The 26439-nt window shown below is 40.4% G+C and overlaps 1 protein-coding gene across 1 annotated transcript in view; it reads right to left on the reverse strand.

The window, feature by feature from the left end:
* Positions 1-26439, reverse strand: part of FNDC3B (fibronectin type III domain containing 3B) — a 209646-nt gene that overhangs the window by 139026 nt on the left and 44181 nt on the right. Inside the window, exon 3 of the mRNA XM_050902344.1 lies at positions 20968-21043. Within this exon, the coding sequence (XP_050758301.1) occupies positions 20968-21043 (76 nt within the window). The remainder of the gene's footprint in view (positions 1-20967; positions 21044-26439) is intronic.

Raw genomic sequence — 26439 nt, forward strand, 5'->3', positions numbered from 1 at the left:
CGAACAAGCTGCCATCTCTCCTGCTCCTCAGCCAGCAACTGGCTCCTCCAGGCAGGAGAATGTGCTCACACAGCCAGGCACCGCTCTGCTAAACACTGGTAGGGGAATAAATAAGGGGGCTGCTACAAATTATCCTGCTAGCTTTAAGAAAACAGAGCACAAATATGGGTGCAAACCTTGTTTTTATTTTAATGTGAATGCCAGACAGGATCCTTCAAGGTAAGAAAGGTTTTGTGAACACGCATGCAGAGCCAACGTTAGCATCAGACTGAGTCATTAACAATCTAATAGACTAGTGACCTATCAATTAGGGATAATTCAAGTCAGCCTGCATATAATAAATCAATGTCTTTCCTAAGATGAATCCACTTGCAAAGAATTTTTCACAGCTTTTAAAGCCATGGCAACACAGGTAACACTTACTTAGTGTACCGAAAAGAACATGCAAGAAAAAAAATTCTTATTTTAATCTAAATATGTGGATTCCCTCCCTAAATGTACAGTAACTTAAGACAGATATTTATTTCCACTCCAGAAACAAAAGTGAAGCTGAAGACAGACACACGTCTTTAGCTCCTTTACCCATTTAAGCCATCAGGTTTTATCAAGGTCCCCTGTAGCAATAAAGAACATGGCACGAATACTCACCGACGCTATACTGTACACCTCAGTTCACTTTCTGCAAGGGATTTGGTTACAGACATTTTCCTCTGACAACTCCAGCATTAACAGGATAGAGATATGGACGCTTACAGGTTACTTGAACAAGAGCTACAAGACAGCTCTGACAAACCAAGCACCAGATACAGATAATTCTCTAAAGGAAAAGTTTTCAAGATTGAACTATGGTATTAAAGATACATGCTGATAATCAGGAAGCAGATTTCAAGTATCTTAATTCTTGAACTTACAGAATCAAAAACCTCAAAAGCATTTGGCAGAATTAGATGAAGTTTGTTCAAAACTCAAGCAGGCTGACTGGCAATGCAACTTAACGTGAAAGCTGTATGGATGATCTGCTGTCATCTCATTCTTCAGCAAAAACACATTTTGGAGAATAATTGAAAAGTTATCTTGTATCTCGATAAAGCACCAATTCAGGAAGATGATGCCAAGTACCATTTCACTTTGGTGAAAACTGGCTATTTCAAGCGGCTTTGGAGCCTGTCCAGAAACAACCATGTCTTTAGGAAAAGTAGTACATGGTCAGTTGTGTTTGCCTGCAATGCCACCGATCACATGGGTGCAGACAACCACATTAGAAAAAACAAAACCAAGAAAATCCCAAAACAAAAAAACCACACCACTCAGTATTATGGCATCTCAGGAATCCTAAAAATTCTAATTGAGTTGATCAGAAGAATTTCTGCTTCTTGAACTTCAGCCACAGCATGGTGAAGAGCCCAGAAATGAAAAAAATGCTATCTGAAATGTTGAGGAAGAAGTTCTAAACTAATTGGGCTACTCTCAGTTACAGCTGCCAAAGTGGCAAAGCTGACTTTTAGTGTGGAAAAATGCTGCTACAAAAGTCAGAAGTGTTTCCCGTATAGCGGGTGCACTGAAGCAACAAAATACAAAACATGCAGATCAAGTTGCAAGTCAGGAAGATCTAGAGCAGGGCAAACTGGCGTTCCTCTTCTGAATTCAAAATAACATGTGCCAAGCTCTCCTAAGTCCAAAAGAAGCTGTTATTCTCCTGGTATTTGGACAGAAGAACGAGACAAACAATAGAAAGAGAGACCACTGCTTGTGAACTGAAGAATTTATATCGCTTTGAAATCAGGGAGGAATTTTCTCTCGACGCACTATCCTTTAGTGAAAGAGCTCCTGAGTCGGGGCCCAGGGAGGAGCACGGACTCAATGGACGGCCTCTTTGTGCGCCCCTTCCAATTTACTGGTCCGTAACAAGTCTGTTCAATTTTCCTTGAAAATAAATTAAATGGTTCCCAGATAACTCAAAGAAAAGGCACAGTCCTGCCAGTAGTTCTCCACAGGACCGAAGCGACAGCTGACTGCCTGGCACCTCCTCTGCTCAAGTCCCCCTCCCGCATCTGAAGTTTCCACTTCTTTCTGGGCAGTTCAGCAGATGTTCAACGTGGTTCACAGTAGAAAGAAGCCTGAGGTGACCTCAAGTGTAATGGATGGTTTCTTTATGGGCAGAGTTTCAAAAGCCCCAAGTAAGAGCGTATGCAGAAGAAATAATAAAAAGGATCTGAAAGACAGGAGGGTCCCGGACTGCTCTTCTGAAGGTGCCCACGTGCTGATGCTCTACCGCTGGCCAAAGCCTGCAGCACCTGTACCCAACAAGCAGTGTAAGCAGGCGCTTAAAAGCCTATGTAAGCTGAACAAAATAATTCAACAAGTGGCTTTCTTGAATTCAAACCTTTGTAACATGCAGCTCATATTCCTAACTTGCATTATTTTCCTACCAGGGTGCATAATTAGTGACTGGATAAATAGGTCTGCAAGCTATGCCACTTCGGTGGCACATCTCACTCTCCTTTCTTCCTCCTCCTTACCTCCTCCTCTTCTGCTCCTAAACTGTGGGAGCTGAGACTAAATGGCAGAAAAACTGTTCACTTTTTTTTTTTTTTTTTTTTTTTTAAAATAGGATCAGTTTTCCCTTCCTGACCAGGCTAACGGGTCAGGCAAATGCCAGCATCGGGCAAAGGAAACAGTGGGAGATGACGTGAGGGGTGGAGAGAACATCATAAGGTCATGTCTTTCAGCAGCTGCCATCCATCAGGTCAGGTCACTTGTATCACACCACAACTTTTCCAAAGTCCGAAACAACTGCGGTTTTTATCAGTAAAGGCTTGCTTTCTTCCACTTGCACAAAAAGCACAAGGAAGAGAAATGCTTTAGAGTAGCAGAAAATAGAGCAACCATTAAATTGAGCTGAAAGCGGTATGAGTAGCACCACATCCACAATCACAGCAAGACACAAGAATCACCATCCAGCTTTTGAGACACAATTAAGAGAAAGGTTTGAATGTAGGTTAGAGATCCTGGAAGATCAAATAACTTGCAGGTAAAATACAAAAGAGAAAGAATCAGAGAGGGGCAGAAAGGGCTTAGAGCTTCTTTTGTACAATGAAACAGCACAGGTGGATGCCAGCAAACCAAATAAAATGAAGATAGGGAATAAAATACTATTTTCGCTGTTCTCTCTGTCCAGAAATTCAGCACAGGAAAATACAATTAAAATTTTCAAGAATGATCCTCTACAGCCTCTTATCTTTGGAGCAAGTTACTTCAGCTGACAAACGGCTGAAGCTCTCTATGATTTGTAGCATCTAGTTTCCCCCATTTACCCAAAAATACTTTTTAAAAAAGCGATGATTCAGAGCAAGAACTTCACTTACGTGCTCTGAAATTCCTTCTGAAGGGGGCAAATTTGCACCACCGGCTGTTCAGAAATTTGAGGGACCTTTGGCCTCCCTGAAGCTAGGCACGGGCTCTCGCCCCGCTGAGCCCACGACTATTCTGGCCACGTTTCACAGGCACTTCTCATGAGGGAGAAGCATTAGCTGGCTCCAGAGGGAGTCAAAACCGTCAGCTCCACACACAGCAAACTACAACCACGTACAAAAGAGTCGCTTTTTACTCGGGGGGTGGAAAACACGTGGGGAGAGCAACCTCTGCTATAAACTGTTGAAAACACGAACAGCTCTGATGACAGCAATGTGGAAGCATGCACGGCTTAAAGAGCGATCCGTGTGCCTTATCAGCCACGTTGCATGCTGCCAGTTTTTAAGGGCTATCTGGTTTGAAAGGCAAATTTTCAGTCTCTAACTGCATTTGTACTTAGAACAGAATTACTACTGCTTTAATGACTCTCATTACATTTTGAATTATAAAAAGTTCCATTTAAAATTGTCCAGACATTTGCACAAACTGCATTTAGCAACTCACTAAACCCGGGCAGATAAGACTAACCACTACGGCTCCCTGGCACAACCATCTTAAAGTAAAAATAAAGCAAGAAAAATAATGCTCCAAACTGGATATTCAAAATGGCCCTTGCAATACACCTCCTAAAATGATGAAACAAGGGCTTTAAAAAGCTGCAAGCAGAGGAGACACCGGAGTATTGAAGGAATATTGCAACTACACAGCTTGGGGTTAAAAAATAGCTATAGTTCTATTTCTAGCATAGCAGCTGGCTCAAATAACTGCCTAATTCACTTAACCCATTTTGTGCATAAGCTTTTTTGGCTATATATAGAATGGAAATAACTGTGCAAATGAGCAGCAGTGCGTGAATGCCAGATATCGGCTTGTAAACCTCTATTTCTTTCTCCTTTTGTGTATATTCTGTAATGCAAAACAGAGCACCCAAATTTGATGCTCAGGTATCTGGGATGGCCTTAAAACTGAAATTCAGTCTAATTAATTTAATTTGCTGTGCTTGTCAACAAAACAATTCTAGTCTTAGATTCACCCTGAGGAAAATGGAAACTTATGCTATGTGAACATTTAAAAGGCCATAGTTCACATAAAGACAAGGCATCAATAAACTAACTGCAAAGCCTTTGAACACATCCTGCCTTTCTGCAGAGTTAAGCTCCACTTGCAGAGGAACCACTGAAGTGGAGAGGAGGAGAAAAATTCAGCTTATGACAGAGGACCGAGATTTTAGAGGGGTTTCTTTTACGATTTTCAGTTTTTTGCGCCGCCGCCCCCCCCCCCCCTTTTTTTTTTAAAAAACACATGGCTTACACTAAAACACACTCAGGATGCTTCCGTATGTTCTGCAGGACAAATATTTCTGCTTGATTGGAACTACTGTAACACTATTAGCAGTTACAGCCATAATTATGTCTACCACTTCCACATGCCTCACCACAACAAGTTCATTCAATTTAATATCTTACCATGTTCTGAGATATAACTAAGTTTCCAAAGACAACTTTAAACTTAAGAGTGTGACTAAAAGTGGTGCCATTGCTTATACGCTCATCAAAAGCAGCCCACTGCAATAAGACCCAGCAGACTATAAAGTTTCTCAGTATACCCTTCTGGTCATAAACAAAAAAACCCCTCATTTGCACAGCACCACCACCCCCACACAAACATTCATAGCCTCAGTTAGAGAGATTACTCTCGTGTTTATCATTACAACTGGCTTGAAAATAGCATCAGGTTAGCTGTTTAGCATGGTATTTACAAACAGCATCATGAAGTGGGGGCTACATCTGGAAACCGCAGTTAGCACTGCACTACCAGGTAGTAACAAGATGGACAGTTATGACAGGTTTGTTTAAATGCAATCTTAACTAGCATATTAATTAATTCAGCAGTTAAAACCACTTGAAGGAAATGTATCAAATACCCTAAATGCAGGAAGGGGAGAACCCCTTAACGTAGTAACTGCACCCTCCCCAAAAGCATTTGGCAAGCCAAGACGCCTTGGCTGGGAAACTATCAGGGAAACATTCAATTCCTGTACTAAATAATGTCACTGCTGAAGAGGGGACACCGGCTCGCTGAGGAGCCTGCTAGCCAGGCTGCATGCTGCGCAGACCTTTTGTAAGAAACAAATTCCATTAAAACTCAAAGTGAACTCTCGTACCCTGGCAGAGAAGACAATTTCTAGAAATGCAGGTAATAAAAAAGAAGATACTGAATATCCCTTACAAGTATTCTGTGGTGGGTGAATTTTTACAAAGACGTGAAGACTTTTAAATAGTAGAAGGAATAGCCATGTAATATCTTCCGTGGACTCCAGGCAGTTCCAATGGGCATGTTGATACACGTGATATGCACAGAAATACAGAAAGTGTCTTTAAAAAAAAAAAAATAGTGTACAGAATGAAAATAATGAAAATAAATAGAAAGAAGGATCAAAAGGACAGTACAGTTTCCTACCGCTTTCCAAGTACATCGATATATATGGAAGCTGTGGGCATGCTCCAGGACAGCCTCCCAGCTCGAATGGGGCAGGGAAGTATCTCTGCAGACACTCAGATGGGCAAAGCCCAGCGGAGCTGCCCCGCAGCCCCTCAGCCTGCGCCCAGCAGAGGGGAGCAGGGCCGCGGCCCCGGCACACGGGGGCTTCCAGCCTGGGCAGCCAGCAGCACGCAGGCAGGGGATGCATCTGCTCGGGTCTCCAGCCGGCAGGTACCCTCGGCACCGCGTTATCCGGGGACGGTCCTCGGCCATCTTTCTGGAGAGAGGTCAAACCTCGCATCTGGAGCTATGGCAGTAATCTGAAACTGTTAAAGCATTTCACAAAGTAGAGAAAAATGTATACTGGCACTTCTATCCACAAAGGACAGACACCCAGGTGACCTTGGAATAATAATCTGGAACATTAACGTGCACATTCATTTTCCAATTGACAAATTCGTTATCTCTCTTACCTAGTCTATTCTGGCACATTGGTTATTTGAGGAGCTCACAAGAACACAGATATCCCAGAAGAGAACTTCAGGAGAAGCTTAATTAAATAACCAATTATTCTTAATGTTTAAAAAATAAATACATGCACATACACTTCCATGAGATGAGCTCCCAAGGGAAAATTTTGTAAAATAAGCATAAAGTGTTTATTTAACTCAGAGAAGCAATTAAATCATTAAGAAGGGCTTAAAGTAGGCATTATGCTGATTATCCCTTAATTGAATGCATTCACAGCAGTGACATACAAACTGCAACAACTATGTTACTTACTGATTTTTTTCTGACCTGGGCACACTGCACAAGTAGTCCACCATCTCATCAGCAATACATATTCAACAAAAAGCTAGTTTAAGAGTACCAGCCTGTAAATACTCGAGTTTTTCCCTACCAGCATGGAGGTATCTATGATTATTACTCCTAAGACCAATTTAAACATGCTTAAGTTTACTTAAATACAAAAAGATTAAGCTATTTATTCTATCTACTTTTCATGACATACTATGTGATGTTAATGAGAATCTAATTGCAATACTCATCCACTCTGTTCGTCTGCCCTAACTGCAGCCACTTGTCGAAGTGGCAGTATCTGACCGTGTCTCCTGCACTGTCCTCTCCTACACGGGGGGTGTTATAATCTCCAAGATACCACAGGATGGAGCGCGGAGGTTCATGCGTGCTGTTGAGGACAGGACTAGCAGCTCTCGGTAGGCAAACTGCAATCCGAGGAGCTCCTTCAATGAAACTCCAGTGAGCAATCTGAACATTTAAGAAGCACCACTGAGGAGTCCCAAACCTTCTGTTTTCCTTAGCTCACAGACGGGGCTTCCAGCTGCGCTTACCACACACGAACACGGTCTGCAAAATTATACCGTGACCACAGCCGAGTAGCTGAAATGCAGGAGTTTGAACACTTTTTCCACTCAACAGCAGTCGCATCTCCTGCATCCCACGACAGGGGTAAACAAAGTAATTTTATAATTCCCTTGGCAGCGGTGGCAGAAGGCACCGCCGACAGGAACGCGCTCTGCTCCAACCACGCTGGAAGAGGAAAGCGGCTGCCAAAGCATCTAGTCGCCAAGAAAATTACAGTATGATAGTCTTAATTATACTAATTGCGTTTCCTGGTATTCAGGCAGGATTAATATAGTAGTTCTTATGCTAGATTTCATAAACACAATCGGTTTCAGCTTAACTCTTCATAATTGTATTTCACAGTTCTTGCAAACAATTAGCCACCAATTACATTCATTCCGTTTTGCAGATGACTGATAAACACTCCAAATATCAGAATTCTCCCTCAAGGGAGGCAAATTACTTCTAACTTGTGAAGTAATCTTAATGAACCCTCAGTGAAAATCCTGCAGGCAAATCACCCAACGGCACTTGCTTGCCATTTCCATGCTGTTACCAAAGACTAGAAAAACTTCCACCAAGAGGAGAGCCATGCTTGGACCAGCTTTGGAGAGCTGAGTAACAGTCTTAAGGTGATGAAATGACCGTATAAAAATATAAATACATATATTTTTATATATTTATATATATTTATACATTTGTATGTATTTATATATACTTTTATATATAAATAGATATACACACACAGACATAGATACACACTCATGCACAAATACTTGTTTTAGAAATTAAATGTGTTTGAGCTAAGTCTCAATGCAACAGGTGCTGGGAACTGGACTGGAAGGACCTTATTATTTTCTCATTCCCATCCTACTCGCCGTAGCTCTGTCAAACTCAAAGGCTCTGGCTCACACAATTGAGAATGACTGGCATTGTGTTTCAGTCCCCTCTCCAGGCACAGCTCCAACGTTCAAAACAATTCAGCTAGAAATGTTCAAAAATGTTATGACGAGATAATATCGTCTGCTGAGACAAAAATAGTATTTTATAATGTTACGCCGAGGTCATCTGCAGCGACCTAGCCAAGACAGCATTTGAAGAGACTGACCCTTAGCAGCGGCAGGCGTGGTAATCAAAAGTGTATGAGTTTCTAGGAATTTTAGGCCAGATTTTTATAAATAACACAGTATAGCCTCGCTTAACATGTACATCACTTAAAAGGTGACGTTTGGATAAACAGGACACGGGTAGTCATAGGCCACACGGTTAATTATGCAACTTTGCTTGAAAACTGTATGGACAAAAAAAAAAAACAAGTATTTTGAGCTAAAATAAAATGAAAACACTTGCTCAGCCAGCAGTGGCCATAGCGAAGCCTTCCCATAACACAACAACAAGAATATATTTTGCTGACAAAGCCTTACACCAGAGTTTCTGCACGGGTTACTCAGCTGCCTTCTTCCATACCTGCGGGGTCACGAGCCCTTCACTTGCCAGAAGAAAAAACAAACCTTGCTGATGAATAACGTGCAATACTTCATATGCACACTGAGTTAACACGTCTCTGTGCTACTAAATATTTTTTAAAACCTCCTATGGAGGGTATTGTCAGAGAATTAACAGCAACCCAGAGGAGAAGGCACTGCTTCTGACAAGCCATCAACACTCAAGTGTTCCCCCATCCCACCCCCAACAGAAACAAGAGGGATAAGCTTACAAAAAAGCAGCAGCAAGAAAAAAAAACCCACACCACCAAAACTGTTGTTAAAAATATAATCAAGAAGTCAAGAAGTTGTAAGCAATAATCAAACACAGCTTATAAACAAAGCATTTGCAGAACCCTGCAGCTTTACGTTATAACACACAGGGCGTATATTTAATAAAAAAATAAATTGCACAAATTATGACAGAGAATTTGGTCTTGTGCTGAACATTTTAAAAAACCAAACGAAAACCCCACTCATCTCCAGGAGCAGTTTGATTTTTAAGTAGCATTTGATGCTCTCTGACACATAAAGAAAGAAAAAATTAAGTTTTGTAGTGTTTAAATGAGTAAATCACAGTGTAGGTTTATTTGTTTCTATTATATTGGCCTTAAATATTTCAGAATACAAACTCAGATTCTAGATTTACTTTTTAGACAACTATTACTGATACTACTGGATGGCAGTCTACAGCCTTCGAGGTTGTCCAAAGTTATGCAATTTCAAACTGGATAACGTGGTTGAGTGGGCTTTTTTCTTTCCTTTTTGTTTTGAAGCCAGTGATGCTTTCATTACAAAGCTGGCTCAGCAATTTGTTTCTGTTAATAACATCTATTCTTCATACCTATATTAACGAAAATATTCATGATACAGAAGATGACGTATTGATGTCACAGGCACAGAACCCACCATATTGCAGTGACTACAAGAAAACGCTGGTGCGGAAGGAACAAACAAGACTCTTAAGGATATGATCACACATACTATATCTAAATATAGAAGAGGTTAGACTTTCAGAGAATGAAAGCTACCCAACGCAAGAAATCTGACAATAGCAGAATCAACGGCTGATTCAGACACAGCTTCCAACAACCACTACAGATTTCTTTTTTACGGTGGGAATAAATACAGTTTAAAATTCCACAAAGCCAACAAACAATCCAATTTACATTCTTTACCATCAAGACATTTAAAGTCAATTCATTATTATTACTTATCCAAATTGAGATTTGTTTTAAAATTAGAAATAAGAAACATAATAATAATGAAAGCCCTGTAATGATTATAAGTGATAATGTGCTTCATCCACATCCCCAATGCACGTCTCCTACCTTCGTCTATCAATTAATTGATAGACAAATCTGCCTTGTTGCCACAGAGTGAACACAGTATATCTTCAGCCTCCCTCAGGGAGGGAATTTCATCTGTAGCTCCCTAAGTGAAGTTCCAGGTACAAGTATTTGGAAATTGCTACCAAGCTTCTTTCCATCTCCCCCTTCATCCCTCAAATGGGCAACTGAAAAAAAGGCTGCACTTAGAGTCTGCTGCTTAACGTCTGTTTCCCTGGGTTAACAGTCTGACTACACAGAAGGAAAGGCCCGCCTTAGCCTTTTTATAAATATCATCAAAATATTCGCTATGCCAATTTCAGGCAGTCACAATGGACCATATGCAATTAATAAAAATTACAAAACTGGCAGAACCTCCTTGGTGGAGAATATAGTATTTCTTTCCTGCAAGGAAATAGGTCTTGATACGCTAGCATACAGAAAGTGTATCATCAGGGGCAGAAGGAGCACTGTTTTGTGCAGCACAATAGTTTCCCAGCCTCAGACACTCGTGTTTGAAGAACTCAGCTGCCAAATATACACCTCGAGTCCTTACAAGGCAGCAGAATCTGGGAAAAACCATGATCGAACAGAGATAATGTCTTCTCCACTGGAAAGTCCGAACTGAAGAATAGGTTAAACAGAACAAGTTTATACTGCTCCAGCTTGAGGTCCTTCCTCAAAGTGATCTGAGATTGTTAAGTCTATTCACGTGGACAGCCAGCAATATGATGCACAAGCTTTGTAGAAGGAGCCCATGGCAGAACTGACCGGGAGGGCTAACTGTTCCTCTCATTTGGATAATATATTCTCTTTAAATCACGGTTAATGCCAATTGCCACACCAGGTACTTCTGGTTTCGGCAAGAGGTACAGGCAGGACTTCAATTACCAGAGTTCACTTTGCATCCTCTGAAGAGGAATGTCCCGCTGCATGTCACACCAAATGCATGAAGGTTTGTCAGATCTGGTATCCGAGACAAATCTCGCACTATAATAAAGCCAGGATACCTGTGTATTTGTCAGCCTTCTTGGTGTCCTACTCCTTACTTCCTTGTATTTTTTTCCTCTCCAGGAGACTGAAAAACTGGGTAAGACTTTTCCAATAAAATTATACAAAGAGCTATTTCCAGCTGTAACAGCTCATGCTAGCTTTATTTTGTAAATGCTAACTTTTATCTAACACTGCAAATCATACTGCACCACGAAGAGTTTTCATTGCATGTACAAAACAAACATCAACCAAAATCAAAAAGGATAAAGAATAAAAAGTATAGGAAATCAAACATTTGCCTGCAAGGAGGACTAATGGAATTTAATAAGGCTGATGGAATAATTTCTTGACTCTTCTGGCCAACAAATATAATTGCTTCAGATTAAGAAAGCTGTATATAATTGCTTTACTAACTTAGAACTATAGCTGCACTAATACACTTTAAAAAAACCTAAAAGCACTGACTAATGTGTTTGCAATGTCTGTAGTCCGAGTAGACTGGGTAAAGAATGTGGATCTTGGATTTTAAAATCCTGACACCATTGACTGGAATGTACTGGGTCCGCACTTGGAGGATTATTTGCATTTGAGCAGGACCGACACTGACAACTCAAGCGTTCCTGAAGATACCAATACACTCACATGGTTTCTCTGTGTTTTGGGGACAGATGCATAGATATTGGGAGACATTTAAAAATTGATAGCATGCTGGTATGAGACACTGCCTTTCCAAGTGCCCTTCAAATTACTTTGAATGTACCACACTTACTGATCCTTTCAGACAGATATATATACACACACACACGTAAAATACAGACACAAACCCCAAATACAAGTCCTGCATATTTACAAAACCAAAAAAAGTTTAAAATTATAGCCCAGACCATATGTTCTAACATTTGTCTTTAAAGTCTGCTGTCCTAATTCTAGAGATAAATGCATTTCCCAGCAGCAGATTCTTAGGCATTCAAAAACATATAAAAAAAAAAATCTTCATTTTACCAAAGGACAAACTTCATGAACTACTTCTCTGCTCATTTACGTGTTATTCCGCTGCGAAACAGGACGCCCCGTTTTTATATACTTGCAAACTGGAATAGCTGAAGTCTTAACTTATTTCTCATCCTGCTGATGATTCAGCCCCTGCCCCTCTCCGCCGCCGAAGCTCCTCTGCCAGGAGGCCACGTCAGCAGGACGTGGCGCTGGCTGCCAGGTCACATCCCGGGCTGGCTGGAGCAGAGGCACGCCGCGGCGAAGGCAGCACGGCCCTGCTTTCCCAGGGAAGAGGCTGCAGGGTCGGGAAAGGCTGCAGCCATCCCTCCGAGCGCGTGCAGATGTGCACCATTAGCAAGGCTCTTGCAAAATGCGTAGAGTTTCCACATTTCAAAGCGTTTCAGAAATATTTCCAGTTTCAGCAGTATTTCTCTCCCTTTCTCTCCTCACAGTGTGTACTGTAAAACATTCAAACTTTAGGATTTGGAAAGATCAAGCCAAATTAAAATTTAGTTATGTGTCAAGTTTCTTCTTTTTTCTTTTGCTGGTATCAGGGGAGTTATATTAAATAATAGCTACCAATTCACTATATTTTAATCAAAAGGGATTTTTAAAGGACTAGACATTCTGTACAGTGAATCTACTAGTGCAGGTGCATCTTATTCAAGTTTTAACCCACGCACATGCAAAAAAATTTCCATGATTATTCTTAGCATTATCAGATTTAAAATGGAGAAGCTAAGATTATTCGCTCAGTAAACAAAGCATCGTATTGTTTACTTTTGGCTTCTTACATGGTTTCCTATACTTCATTGTAGTGTGCTAAAAACAAAACCTATGAGACAAAAGGAGAATGGTGCTACAATCTCACTGACAATAACAAGGGAAAAATCTACTCTGAGTTAGCATCCCTTTGCTCTCTCTTAGAGGATTTCAACACAAGTTCCACAAAGGTATGGAAACATGGAAGTTATTTATTGCACGTGGAAGGAATAAATGATGCACAATCAGGACCTTAGTTTTCTAAGGTGACCAAACACTAAAAGGCCAAACGGCCCATATCTAAAACACAGATAGAGTCACCAAAAATAACACAGAGGATAAAAGGCTCCACTGCAAATTCCGGTATTTTCTGGTTAATAATGGGGCAAGAATGAGGAAATAGAATAACAATATCTGTTACGGTTATATGGTTAGGTATTAACAGCTGGTGGTTTATAGCTATACCTTTGAAAAACTACGGAGTGCACCACGGATAATATCCCAATAGGAGAGGCACGACTGAACCCAGGTCTGGGGACATGCCAGTGCTACAGAGCTGAGCTTGCCAACACATTGAAGTAACCAAAGCTAGAAGATGGTGACAATGCTTCTAAAGGATGATATTGATTCTGTTGATGGAAGAATCAAGTATTTTGGCCAATACAGCAAAGGTTGGTTAGACAGGAATTACAAACAGCGACATGGGATTCTTCCAGATTAGAGCCCTCCACCACAGTTTTGTTCTGGAGGATGCTTGTGCAGATAATTCCTTGTTTGTCCATTAATAGAAAGAACTTTAATAAATCAAGAACTTTCTTAAATGTGTTGATATACCAAGGAGGCCAATGGGTATTGGAGGCCTGACTTTTCCATCAAATGTTAAATCTAAACACCAAGTACCACGGGTCAAGTAAGATGATGTAAATGAGTAGTAAGAATTATGTTTTAAAACATATTAAGGTGAAAAGGGCCCTTACTGTACAAGAGAAGAAATTGAGCAAAATTTAATAAACAAAATGTAAACAAAAGCTATTTACTACCAAAAGAGCAGCTGTATTTTAAAGCACCACCACACACAGACCATTTTGCCCCAAACCCTAATGACCAAAACAATCTGAACCGAAACTACATTTCCTACAGAAAGTTTTCCATACCATGTAAACAGTCTGCGCACCGGCACGTAGGTGGAAAGAGCCAAAACGCTTTGGGGAAACAAGCGGAGACAAAAATCAGAGCTCACCCTGCATTTCACCCCTCCCTTCCCTGACACAGCGAAAGCACATCCACCCTGTCCCACTCCCACGCACCCTGGCAGATGTGTCCCCAGGAGCCCTTTCTCTGCCAGGAGAGTGCCTGACCTCATGCAGACACCCAACCAGCATCAGCCAGAAGGCAGACATGCTAAAGAGGACCTTGGTTCTTCCTGCTTTGCGGCATTTTATGTTCCGTTCAATGCAATGCTTTGCAGCATATTTTGAAAACAGTCATAAATTAATTTCTTAAAACTCAATCAAGGACCATATTCTGAGAATTCAGCAGATAATTACGGAAAGCAAGCAGATGCTATGGCACACCCCCGCACTGCTGCACCAGCCTGGCCCCCGCGCAGCCCCCGGCTCTCACCAGTGCACAGGCAGTGGCTGCCCTGAAGTGCCCAATGTACCTTCCCCCCTCAGATTTCACGAGCTGCCCTTTGATTAAACTGTATTTCCAGCCTTCTGGAAACCTCTCCAAAGCCACATCATTTCAGGTGCTGCTACTATTTCGTCTCAGACTGAAAACAAGCCAAGTGCACTGACGAGCAACCCACCAGCTGCCTCCGCACCTGCAGAGCGACCGAGGGAGACGCTCGCAGCAGCTGATGCAACAGGTAAGCTTGCAGCATTTTAAAAACAGCCAGCTACCTGAACCTGTATTTTTTTTGTTCTATTTCCTTAGGTTTCTTTCATTCCCAATCTTTGATCCAACATCCACCGACCGGTTCCCTCGCGTGTGCCCTTCGCTACTCTCATCTTGGCGCCTCTGTCCCCATCCAGTAACACACACCAGTTCTTGCTCATTTGCTTACACGATGTCCCATCTATTTTCAACTCTTTCCTTCCCTCCAAGAAACTGACTTCCTCATTTTCAATCTCATACTAAAGGAAAAAAAAAAAATAAAGACTTTTTTTGTTTGCTTAGGCTAGAGTGAACAGCCTTACTTCACTGACACACACGCTCTTCCTACATAAATCTACAGCTATTTAGCCTTTAATATTATCCATTCCTTTGCATTACCACACCAAACCACACCCACCCACCAAATTATGGGAATAATAATTCCAGGAAATCTTTCATTTGAGAAACCACTGCTAGATTTTTAGCATACTTCTGGCCTTTCTCTTGAGTTACTCGCTTTTAGAGCCACGGAAAAAGCAGCACTGAAATTTAATTCATGCATTCTTTGTTTTACAAGGTAAGAACAAGCAAGGGCCCTGTAGTGCTTCAAGTTCAGCATCAATGGCAAAACACTTGAAAACATCACTTGAAACAAATATCAGTATTAGTAAATCATGTATGTTTATTATCCTGTTTTCATTTCAAAATGTAACCACCCACAGGCAATTTAGGTCCTTGTTTACTACACAGATATTCACGCTTAAACATAGCTACAACCCCTCCATGCCTTTGCACATCTGTATCTTGTCCTTGAAAACATCACAAAAGGCCATTTAATGCAGAGCCTTGTTCACCTGTGCAATGCTAGAATTAAAGCATAATTTCTTTTCATTAGCATATTTGTTTTCTTTGCACGCAAATTTTGTGCTTCACTGTTCGAAACCTAGTGCTGTGATACTGAAGAAAGACAAGAGATAAGTTTCAAGAGGGTATTTTCAACAGCATGGGCTAGACAGAATACACGAGGAATTTCAATTTTTATCACTCCAGGTGCTTTTCTGCTACCTGCTCTTTCTTCTGTCTTTGTTAGAGGCTTTTCACATACTACACATACATACAGAAAATTACAGAACAGAAAACTCAGTCTGGTTTGCTTGTGGCAGAAAATAAAAGACCCAGCTCGGGTATCATTTAGATGGATGGCAACAAAAAGTACATTTAGCAATAATTGAGCAATTCTGTGTGATCAATGGATAGAAGTGTTACGCAGTCTGCATACTCTGTACGTATGTATTTTCAACATGTGGGTGACAAGCAAGTTCAAGTGGCACCAGAATAATCATTCTGTCCATATTATTCATACCACAGTGCAAATGACAGCTTGGCATGATTGCCTTCCAGGATGAAAAAGCACTGAACAGATTCTTGGGTACAGCTCCACTGCCCCAAACTATGCACAGACGGCTGTACTTTAGTATATGACATGATTCTCATGCAGCAATAGAAGTTCCTATCAAAGGTCTTAAGATTTGGCTAAAAACATCAGCCTTCAAGCAGTCACTAGGGAAAGGCAAATTTCCTGAACACGTCAGATTCACCCGGAATCTATTTATTCTAAAATTCAGAAAGCAGAATAAACATTTTTCAAATACAGGGGGGCTGTTTTAGTTCATTCTGCAGCTGATCAGATCCATGTTCTCCCTCTCTTCTGTATTTCATTTAGAGTGGTTACCCCAAAGCACTAGCTAGAAGCAATCTTTCATATAAACGGAATACAAGGTCTACAGTTACAGCTGAGCAAAGAAACGGGCGAGGATATGCCTTGCCCTTGTCTTTTCCTTGCCGAGCTAGCAACAGTCGAGTCCTGAGTTTGTGAAAAATTAAGTGGAAAAATGCAAAAAGGAAATGAAGTCTTTAAAGTATTGACGTATTTATGTAGTATTTATTATCTGTCAAAACTATATAAAAAGAGCAGCTTTTAAAATACTGATGATACAGCACATATACACATGTCATCGCTCAAAAATACTGAATTAAGATTCTAAATCAGACATCTTTTAACCACCCACAGCGGTACAGTTTTGCAGTTAAAGCCCACAACTCAGCCCGGGTGGGTGGGTGGCAGCACAGCACGAGCAGGGCTTTCCTCCCCTGCTCCCCAGGGACACCCTGATTTTCAGAGGAAGTATACCAATACTTTGTCATTAATAAGCACATGGTTTAAAAGGAACAAAGACTGGTCATCCAATCGCACACAAATATTAAGGATGTACTTTATGTTTCCACTTTATAACGCAGGCCAGGTGGCCTGTCTCATTGCTCAGCAAGCACTCAAGGGTTCAACAGCCGATGCAGGCAGGAGAGTGTGCGTCCTGCCTGTACAGGCAGCATCATGTCCCTACCTGATTCAGCTTCTAGCAACTATTAAAAAAAATCCCTCTCAATTAATCCCCAACATCCCCTTTCTTTATTCCTTTATTTGGTTGTTGTTATTATAAAGGCTACAAAAGTCACATACCACAGCATCTCTTTTATTACATGGGATGGAGAAGGCAAACCCTTAGAAAGTCAGCCAATAACACAAGTCCTACTGAGAGTACCTGGAACCGCTCAGATGCTTCCCTAAATAACCCGACGTGTGGACTGTGCCATACAGACCTGTACTCTGGGCTTTGGATTTCTCCAAAAGACCAGATTTATCAATCTCTTTAAATCTGTCCTCTCAAGGAAACCACAGACCCTCTTCGTGCCCGCTGACCAGCTAAACTTCTCCCAGCCACCGTCGTTTCTGTGAGCTGCTTAATCCAGCCCCCCACTGGGATCTATGGGGCTTATAAATCAATGTCTTAAACAAGTCACCTCTGGCTATATGCAAATAGAAAACAGGAATAAAGAGAGCACTTGCTGTAACACATTGCACACTCAATTAAAAGTACACATTTACTCCAGTTTTATAGTATTTTAGGGGGGTAGTTTCTCAGTTGGGGGTGGGGGTATTTTTACTTTTAAAGTTTTCACTGATTATCTTACTGGTGAAACCCTGAGGAATTGGAAAAAGTTTTTGTATTTAGGATTTCTCCACTATTCCAAAACATCAGCAACCTTCAAATGTGCATCTATTCTTTCTGGTTTTGAACAGTGATTACTCAATTAGTGGCTAATTACACTTCAGGGTGTTTAAAACAGAGGATATTCCACAGAGGTTTTCCTCAAACAAGCGTCTTTCTTCCAACCTTGAGAAAACAAATGAAGATTCACTAAGTCATCTTTTTCGCTGCTATTTTCGCATCAGTGCTCTAACACACATTATCCCCACCCATCCCCAGATATGCCATAGGCATGGAGCCAAAGGGGGTCCTGGAAACAAAGCGGTGGTTCACAGGACATCCAAAACAGGCCCCTGGAGCACAAATTGAAGATTTCAAACCTCTCAAAAAGCCATATATAAAAAAAATGCTTTCACAAAGATAAAAAACCCCACCAAAACTCACTCTACATAAGCAAAGTTAGCTGCCCCTGCAGAACAGATACATGCCAAGGAAAGAGAAGCTTTCGCATATCCTGAAGACTTTAGTGTAACCAAGTCATGACATCTCAAGTTTTTAATAACAGTGTTCACTCTCTGGACTCAGGAGAATCACACAATTTTATTATAAAGTATTCCTTCATATTGTGAATACAAATGAATCCTATTTACAAGCACATCTTATGTCATAACACTGAATACGTGGCAGTAAGGAAAAAGTATTGTCCGTTCAACAGGGAGCTACCAGCTCACAGGCATACACACTGTCCAAAAAGAGACTTTCACGCTGCCTTAACAGAGTTCTAAAATTATTCCATAGCTTGCTAATCATAGTGCAATGTGGAAGCAAAGGAAAACGCATCATTATTGTCTGAGTGCTGCCCCACATATAGGGAATACATTAACCTTTAAACGTACAGAATACTCCATCACAGGGAAAAAAACCCAGACATTATAAGTTTTGTGGAGCAGGGGGTATGTAATTTCCAAAAACACCGCACACAAAATAAGCCTGTCTTTTACAATAACCTCAGAGCACAGGAAACACAGAACTGTCACAAATCCTAATCTTAGTATATTTGCTGGCTTATTACAGTTTCTTCCACAATACATCACTATTAACATTATTTAAGTTCCACAATTGCACTGTGAACGTAGCTTTACCAAAAAAAAAAAAAAAAAGCAACAACAATACAGTCAGGTGCTCTTCCGTGTTTGAAGCATGTACTTATTTCAGCAATATAAATATTTCACAATAAAGTAGGAGTTGAAGCTTTAGCATGAAAAGAATATCAGCATTTTCAGACCAAACTTAAAGAATGTATACAAATAAACGTGTATGCTTTGGCGGTCAATACTGCAGCTCTGCCAAAAAAATGAGACAATCTTATGCTACAAATTCTAAATTAATTTTATTAAAGACTGCTGATGAGTACCAAACAAGCCCCATTGGCACAAGCACGTTAAATTACTGGGAATACAGAACCAGGAGGTTTCAAGTTGCATTAATTTAAATACACTGTCTGAACAACACTTTGAGCATGAAAAAAATTATAAATAAATGGTGTCATAATTATATTTGTAATGGAAATTTTTAATGTGCTAACCAATATAAAGCATTCATTTCAAATAAAAGGAGTAGCCAGCTTTATTCCTCTGTTAATTGCCACGTGGACCAATTTCTTACCACACAGCATGTTGGCTATAAATCTTAACAAGCAGTTTTAAATTGCTGCTATTATTGCTCATCAAGACGGAATAACCCTGGATGGTGTTCAGGGAAGCTTCTGTAACGTCTATCTCAAACAACTATTAATTTGTCATTTCCATGGGGATGCAATTTCAAGCAACAACTACCAACTCCTCCACTGTTTAAATGGGGGGGCCACAGAAAAGATGCAAAGAGACCACAAGATGGGAAATTTCAAATATTTCAAAAGGACAAACTCTTCCCTATGGGAGCGGTACAGTACTGGAGCAGTTTGCCCAGGGAGCAACCTCCATCCTCAGAGAGCTTCACAACTCAGGAGGTGGTGGACAACCCGATCCACCTCTGACACTATCTCTGCTTTCAGCAGAAGGTCGGACAAGGTGACCTCCAGGGGTCCCTTCTAATCCCAGTTTTAATAAAAAGCATAGTTATCCTTGAGCAGTATGATTTTAGTATTTGATGCAGTCTAAGAAACAGTCTTTCTTGAGTAGATTTGAAATTCACAGTCAAAATACAGGTGCAATTCACTAGCTAAACAATTATTATTAAACTGACTTTTTTCTCCCCTATTACTATTACTTTTTTAGGATAGGATTTACTTTTGAATGAATAGCCCACTAAGATTGCTGCTTAATGGTATGAGATCTGGAAAGGATGGGGAAGGCAGCACCATCTACCTCCCTTCTCAAAAAAATAAGATAATGGCATAAGCTCAAAAGATATCACTTAAAACAGTATTAGCAGTACAGCTAAGTAAAGTCTATTCCCTTCAAATTTTGATTTAACCTTCCTGTATTTACTGTAGACAGTGTTATACCTAGGGAGATATCTGCTTCACTTCAAAGCTTTATTTGCCACTAGCTAGCAACCCTCTTCACAGTACTTAATATAATCTGAAAGGTCTTTTGTCACTTCTCCCTTCAGATGTTAAAAGATTTTGTGTGGGCTCTCTCTTATAAAAAACACAAGCACTATTTATCATATTTGCACAATTTTACTGAGAGGTAAAACAGCAGTCGAAAGACTGCTTACATGCTTTTAATTCAATACTACATGATTAACCAGCTCTGCTTCTAAAGAACCAATTTAAAATTCTGCTCGAACCCAATCTAGCTTCTCCAAGCACACTGCAACGTCTGTACTTCTCTGCTCATTTTCTATCCCTCCTGATGCCTGTATGAAAACAAAATAGTTTTTCCATAGATATCCACTTAATTTGTTACTAGTTTTCAATCTAACTTGGGATCTCTCATTTGTATTTACTATTTGGTTATAAGGAAATATGTATATATATAAAATAAAAAATGCTGATAAATGACTGAACAGAGAGAGAAATCTCCTGGACTTGCAAGAAATTCATGACTCATTCCGAGATATTAAAGTCCTATAACACATACAGCAGCCATGTCTGCAACTTCTCACTCTTAAGTGCTTCACTGTATTTTCAGAACTGCATATCACATTTTTGCAGAGATGAGAGAACAAGTATTCCATAATGCAAGCAATGCTCGTCCACACGTTCGTGTATCCTCTTACCTTGGATGCACTGAAGAGTTCCATCCTCCCCCCTTATTGTAAAGGTTTCACCTGGATTAACTTGAACCAAAAAGACCTGCCAAAAGAAAAACACATTTGTTTCACTGTGATCTTCAAAAATTGTATTTCCCGAACCCAACAACCGTGTTATCCGTACTTTGGAAGAGATACGGGGGGCAGGGAGGGAACAGACTGGTATACTACATCTTTGGGTACCAGCAGGGTCCAAGAGCCAGGAGAGGTTTAAAGCCTACCTACTCATCTAAATTTTCAGAGCTGAAATAAAGATGTGACTCAGTTGTGTGCAGGTGGGAATTACAGCTTCGGGTTCCACCACCAAACTCTTGGCATTGGCACATGAGAGCAGAGAGCACATAACAAACTCCAGCATGCAGCACTAAGCCATACCAGGATTTCAAGTTCCCAGGAATAACAGTTTTTTGCAGTGTAAGGGGAGTTGATCCATTACATTTTTAAAAATTTAACCTTTAGTCCTACACATAATAGATCTCAGTTAAGCAAAAATCCATAGACACACACAGTTCAACAGTTGCACACAGAACCAGTAATAAGCTATTTAGTAACAAATATAATTTTTTTAAAAATAATCAAAATATCACCCCAGTCTCCCATTGCTGAATTCTGCAGATGACGGGAATGCTACAAAGACCAGGAAGCACCAAAACGCATCCCAGTTCAGTGTACATTGTACTCATCTTTATTAATTTTCAGGTGTCTAAAATGATGCTTTTAAAACTTATGATTTAGATTTCTTTCTTTAATGGAGAGTTTCACTGGAAATTAGTGATCATTTATCCCATGCTCTTGCTGCTTGTGAAACTTACTCAAATACTTTAAACACACTTCTGTTAACTTTGCTTTGTCAGTAGTTCAATCAAAATCTGGATTAATCTTGGTATAAATTGAAAATTTAGATTTATATCTTTTTGTGAAAACTCTCTCTAAAATTAGGTCTGGTATTTATATTCTGTGACACCTGCATGCAGAATTTAATCATTCAATCTGGAAAGACAGAATTTGAATTAATGTTGTGTTTCTGAATTCCTTAAGCTAAATGCCTAAGATAATTATTACCTAGATGACCTTTTGAATTACAGTAATCCTACAAAAACCCATTATTCCAGCAACATTTTTAAAGCACAAGCTGGAAATCAGAAAAATGACACATGAAAGCCATTATTTTGTCTGCAACAATAATTTTCGGAGAGCACAGATCAGGGTGGATCTGATCCAGCATACAGAGCACAATAAGTGGTTCAGAAAAGATAAAAGGCACAAAGCCATTCCATCCCTAATCTCCGAACAATCAACATTTAAGTGACAGCACTTAAATGTTCTTTCGCTATGAATAGGCGGGGATTACCCACAACAGGATACGGGTATCAGGTCAAAAGAAGCGCAGAGCAAAGCAGTGTCATTCAGCTTAAAAAAAAAAAAAAAAAAAAAACAAACAAACAACAAACCAGAAACCTGAACACAAAGAGGCAAAGAATCTTAAAAATATTTCATTAGCTCATTTGCATTATATGTCTAAACCAACAGATCTGAAGCTGGTTATTTATTAACATGCTTGATTAACATAAACCAGATGCCCTAGCACACCATCACACCTTTGGAAGAACTTGGTGCAACTCAAAATACATACCCTAACTAGACTGATGTCTTGTATACAAAAAGCTCGATCTTTTCCCTAAAGCAAGGAGTTGAGTTTAATGGCAGACATAAGACTGACCATGCGAGAGGGATTCCTCTTACTACACAAGGCGCGTGTCTACCCCAGAGTTATCAGAAGGGTATGATTTACAAATTCGTTTTCAAGGAGTCATTGCAAAAGGTCCATCACCAGCCCAAGTGTCTGCATTAGCACGCCTGCAGTTGTGCTTTGAAAATAATTCCTTGGGTTTCCACATTAAAAAAAAAAAAAAGATTATATCCCTAATAACAGCTGTTGCTTATGATGGTCGAAATGAAGTAGCATTATCCTTGCCTAATTACGCAGGTTTTTAACACAAACAAATTGTTCCATCAACAAATTTGTTTCCTGAAGGGCAGAGCCATCACGGCTTCGTCCCCCCATCACAAGCCCGTGGGGAGAGCCTGGAATTATATATATTAGCTTCTATTAAAATGTTCTATATATGGGAACAGTTCCTTATTAACAGTTTCCAGTGTAAAACAGCTTACAGATTTCATATTTATTTAAAAAAAACCATCAGCACAAGTTACTGTCACAAAACATGGGATTAAGTTGGTCAGAAAGCAAAGTTCCCCATTGTGTGCTGCAGGATAACAACCGTCAACTCTACTTGGCCTGTCTGGAGCAGGGACCATACTATTTTGCCCAAATTTTAAGTACAGCGCAATAAAGACAAGAGACCACACAATATTGTCACCCAGGATCTTGTTTTGAGGTTAAATATCGAATACATTGAAAGGATAACATTTTTCAACTATTAGCTGTGCAATTAAGCCACAGGCCTTTTCAAAATGATATTGCTGCTGGGAAAAAAGTGCTTTATTTTGTCAATCTGTGATTTGCAGCAAGTTCCACCATGGTTTTCACCTAAAATCCAGTAAAACTAATCCTGGTTTTCCAGGCTCTTGAGTACGTTTTTCAGCTTCAGTGATCACAAAATTATATTGTGAAATGCGTACAATTTGTACCATCTCATCTCCTAACACTCTACAAGGCTGAAAGCCATAACCGATCTGGTTTTAGTGATATTTGGACATTTAAATATATACACAAGCACAAAGATTTTCAAAGGAGGTCAATGAGCTTGACTTCTTTCAAACCAAGTAAGTCTTTTGCACCTCATGATGGCAGCCCCACCAAATCTGCACTTTCAGAGTCGGGGTTTTTGTGCTACAGAAGAAACACCGACATTTGTGAAATTCATTCACTTCAGTAAAATTTCAGAAAAATTAAGAGCCAAGGAGCAAGAAGAGAACCCGAGGCCCTGAGCCACCAAGCCTTTGCGTATAGCTGAAAAGGCCACCTCCAACTATGCAGGGTTTCTCAGAACAGTGAAGAAAACAACCTCCAGCTACAGTGGTACAGAAAAGCACATGCTAAACCCAGTAACCATCAGTGCGCATAACAGACTTAGAAGTTATACTGTAGGCAAGAACTGCATTGGAATAAAGTACTGTAGCTGTCATTCCCTAAAATGTAAAAAAAAAAAAAAAAAAAAAAAAGAAAAAAGAAATAATGAGAGCAAACAGGAATAGCTGACGTGTGACTGATGTCGGTCAACGCTGGAGCAAGGGCTGGATGCAAAGGGAGGATGGTCGACACGCGAGCACACATACCTGAGGTGGCCTGAGATCCAGGAGCAGGATGCTCCTCAGGCAAGACCCTCCGCTTGTCCCCCACCGCAGGCACACTCCTCGCAGCAGGCTGCAGCCCAGCCCCAGCCTCTCCTCTCTGCCCAAAGCTGGGGTACTGGGGTTTGCCCCCATAATCCACCCCACCACCCAAACCCCTCTGCACTCACCCCATGCCACGCATAACCCCCTGGGAGCTTGCAATTGCAAAGCACCGACTAACGAGCTGCAGAGTTGAGGTCAAACCATTAAAGCCAGAGCACATCCAGTATTAGATACTGGGCATTTTCCAGCCAACGCCCCCAATTTGTCCCAATTGCCTGGGACAAATAATATCGAGGCACACTGCAACTTCTTTTGTTTATACACACTAAGTATGTCAAACTAATTCAAAGATTTATTTTTCCCCACGTCCTCCTAAACAACAAAACCATATTCTGCAGCCTGGAATGCAGCTTTTCTCTTTCCTTTCTACACAAGGGATCTTCATGAGAATGCTTTGTTTCTGAAGCTTTTCATTAAAAATCTGAAGAAAGTAATTTAAAAGTCTAAAAAGAATGTCTTTATTTTAATGAAAACAAACACAGACGATCTTTAATTGCCCTATGTCTCTTCCAATATTCATCATCCCGAGCATGCAGGTTTATGAGATGGCAACAAGAGGAGAGAACTTGAAAAGTCACTTTGAGCCCAGGCTGCTGCCCAGCAGCATCACGACGGTGCCGTTCGATGTCCGAGGGCACCTCAGCCCAGTTTCAGTCCCCTGGCCTCCTCACATCCACAAAGCTGGAGCTTGTGACAGCTGTGAGTAGGGTGTCAGCAGCACAATCCCAAAGGCTGCTTCTTTTCCCTAAAAAGTGCTCAGATGTTTGCTTTAGCAGTTTAATCCACTTGGTGTTGAAGCCCAGCCTTACCTGCTGCATCCTCAGAGAAAGTTTGCTATCTCCATAACGTTTTTTTTTTTTTACATTTATTTTGCATTTAAGAATGTTATTGTATTTTATTTGAAGTCGTGTTTGTTAAGACTGATTAATGTTACTAAGTTGCATAGTTACTATAAATATTTATAATCACACACACACCCAATTTGGCCATAATTGCTCTATGTCCAGAGTAAGTTTTCATAACGAGCCAAACGCGTGTCACTCATGTCCCCCTTGTTCCTGCTGGGAGCAGGGGAAAGACTAACGAACCTGCCAGCAAAGTCTAACACAAGCTTAAAGCTCAGGTTCAGGAATATAAAGCTATATACATTGTGGATAAACAGTGTCATACAAAGACAGAAAATGCTACCTGATAAGGACCAAGGGCATATGCTATTATCTATTTTGTATAGTATTGGTTTACTTACACAAGTGTTTTTTTAAGCACACAGAAGAAAATTCACATTCAAAACAGGCCATGACCTCCTAACTGCTTTGCTGCAGATCACCTGTGAGCGCAGGCACAGCAGTAAGTAGGAAGACATTCACTTGCATCCATGTGATGCAATACAATCCAAGGCTCGCTTTAAAATATTTCCACTTTATGAGAACCTTTTCCTTGCTAAGGTCAAACAGCCACTTGCACTGCTTTGGCTTATTAAACCGCTGCCTTAAGCATTTTCTGATGTGGCGAATTTTCCCTTCCCTGTTTAGATATATCACGCTTCATACAGCTGGGGGCACGGCATCACAGGCACCACCTGGGATCCAGCCACTGGTCACTCAGAAATGCTTTAAAAATTAAAATTAAGATCTACTGTATTTACAATTTCTACAGTGCGTAACTTCTGGAATATATTGCATCTTTGGAAAACAAAACCAACCCACCAAAACCCCAAAAAACAGAATAATCACTTGGGTCCACTCTCTATTCTACTTTAAAAGACTGTGCCCCAGATCCTGATGAATTTCCAGCTCCATCCCGCAGGAAGGACCAAAGAATTCACACCATTCTGTGTGCAATATTCTTTCCAGAAATGCATTCCTCCTCAGCCACACAGGAGCAGGTAGGATAAATACTTTCAACCTCTCTTCAGTAAGAAAAATCAGGAAACATGCTACATCTTAAACAATAAAACAGTGACTTTTAAAAATTAATACTTTGATAATAGTGTTCTGGGTTTAACTATCCTTTCTTCCA

The sequence above is a fragment of the Gymnogyps californianus genome, chromosome 10 (genome assembly GCF_018139145.2).
Source record: "Gymnogyps californianus isolate 813 chromosome 10, ASM1813914v2, whole genome shotgun sequence".
NCBI lineage: Eukaryota > Metazoa > Chordata > Aves > Accipitriformes > Cathartidae > Gymnogyps > Gymnogyps californianus.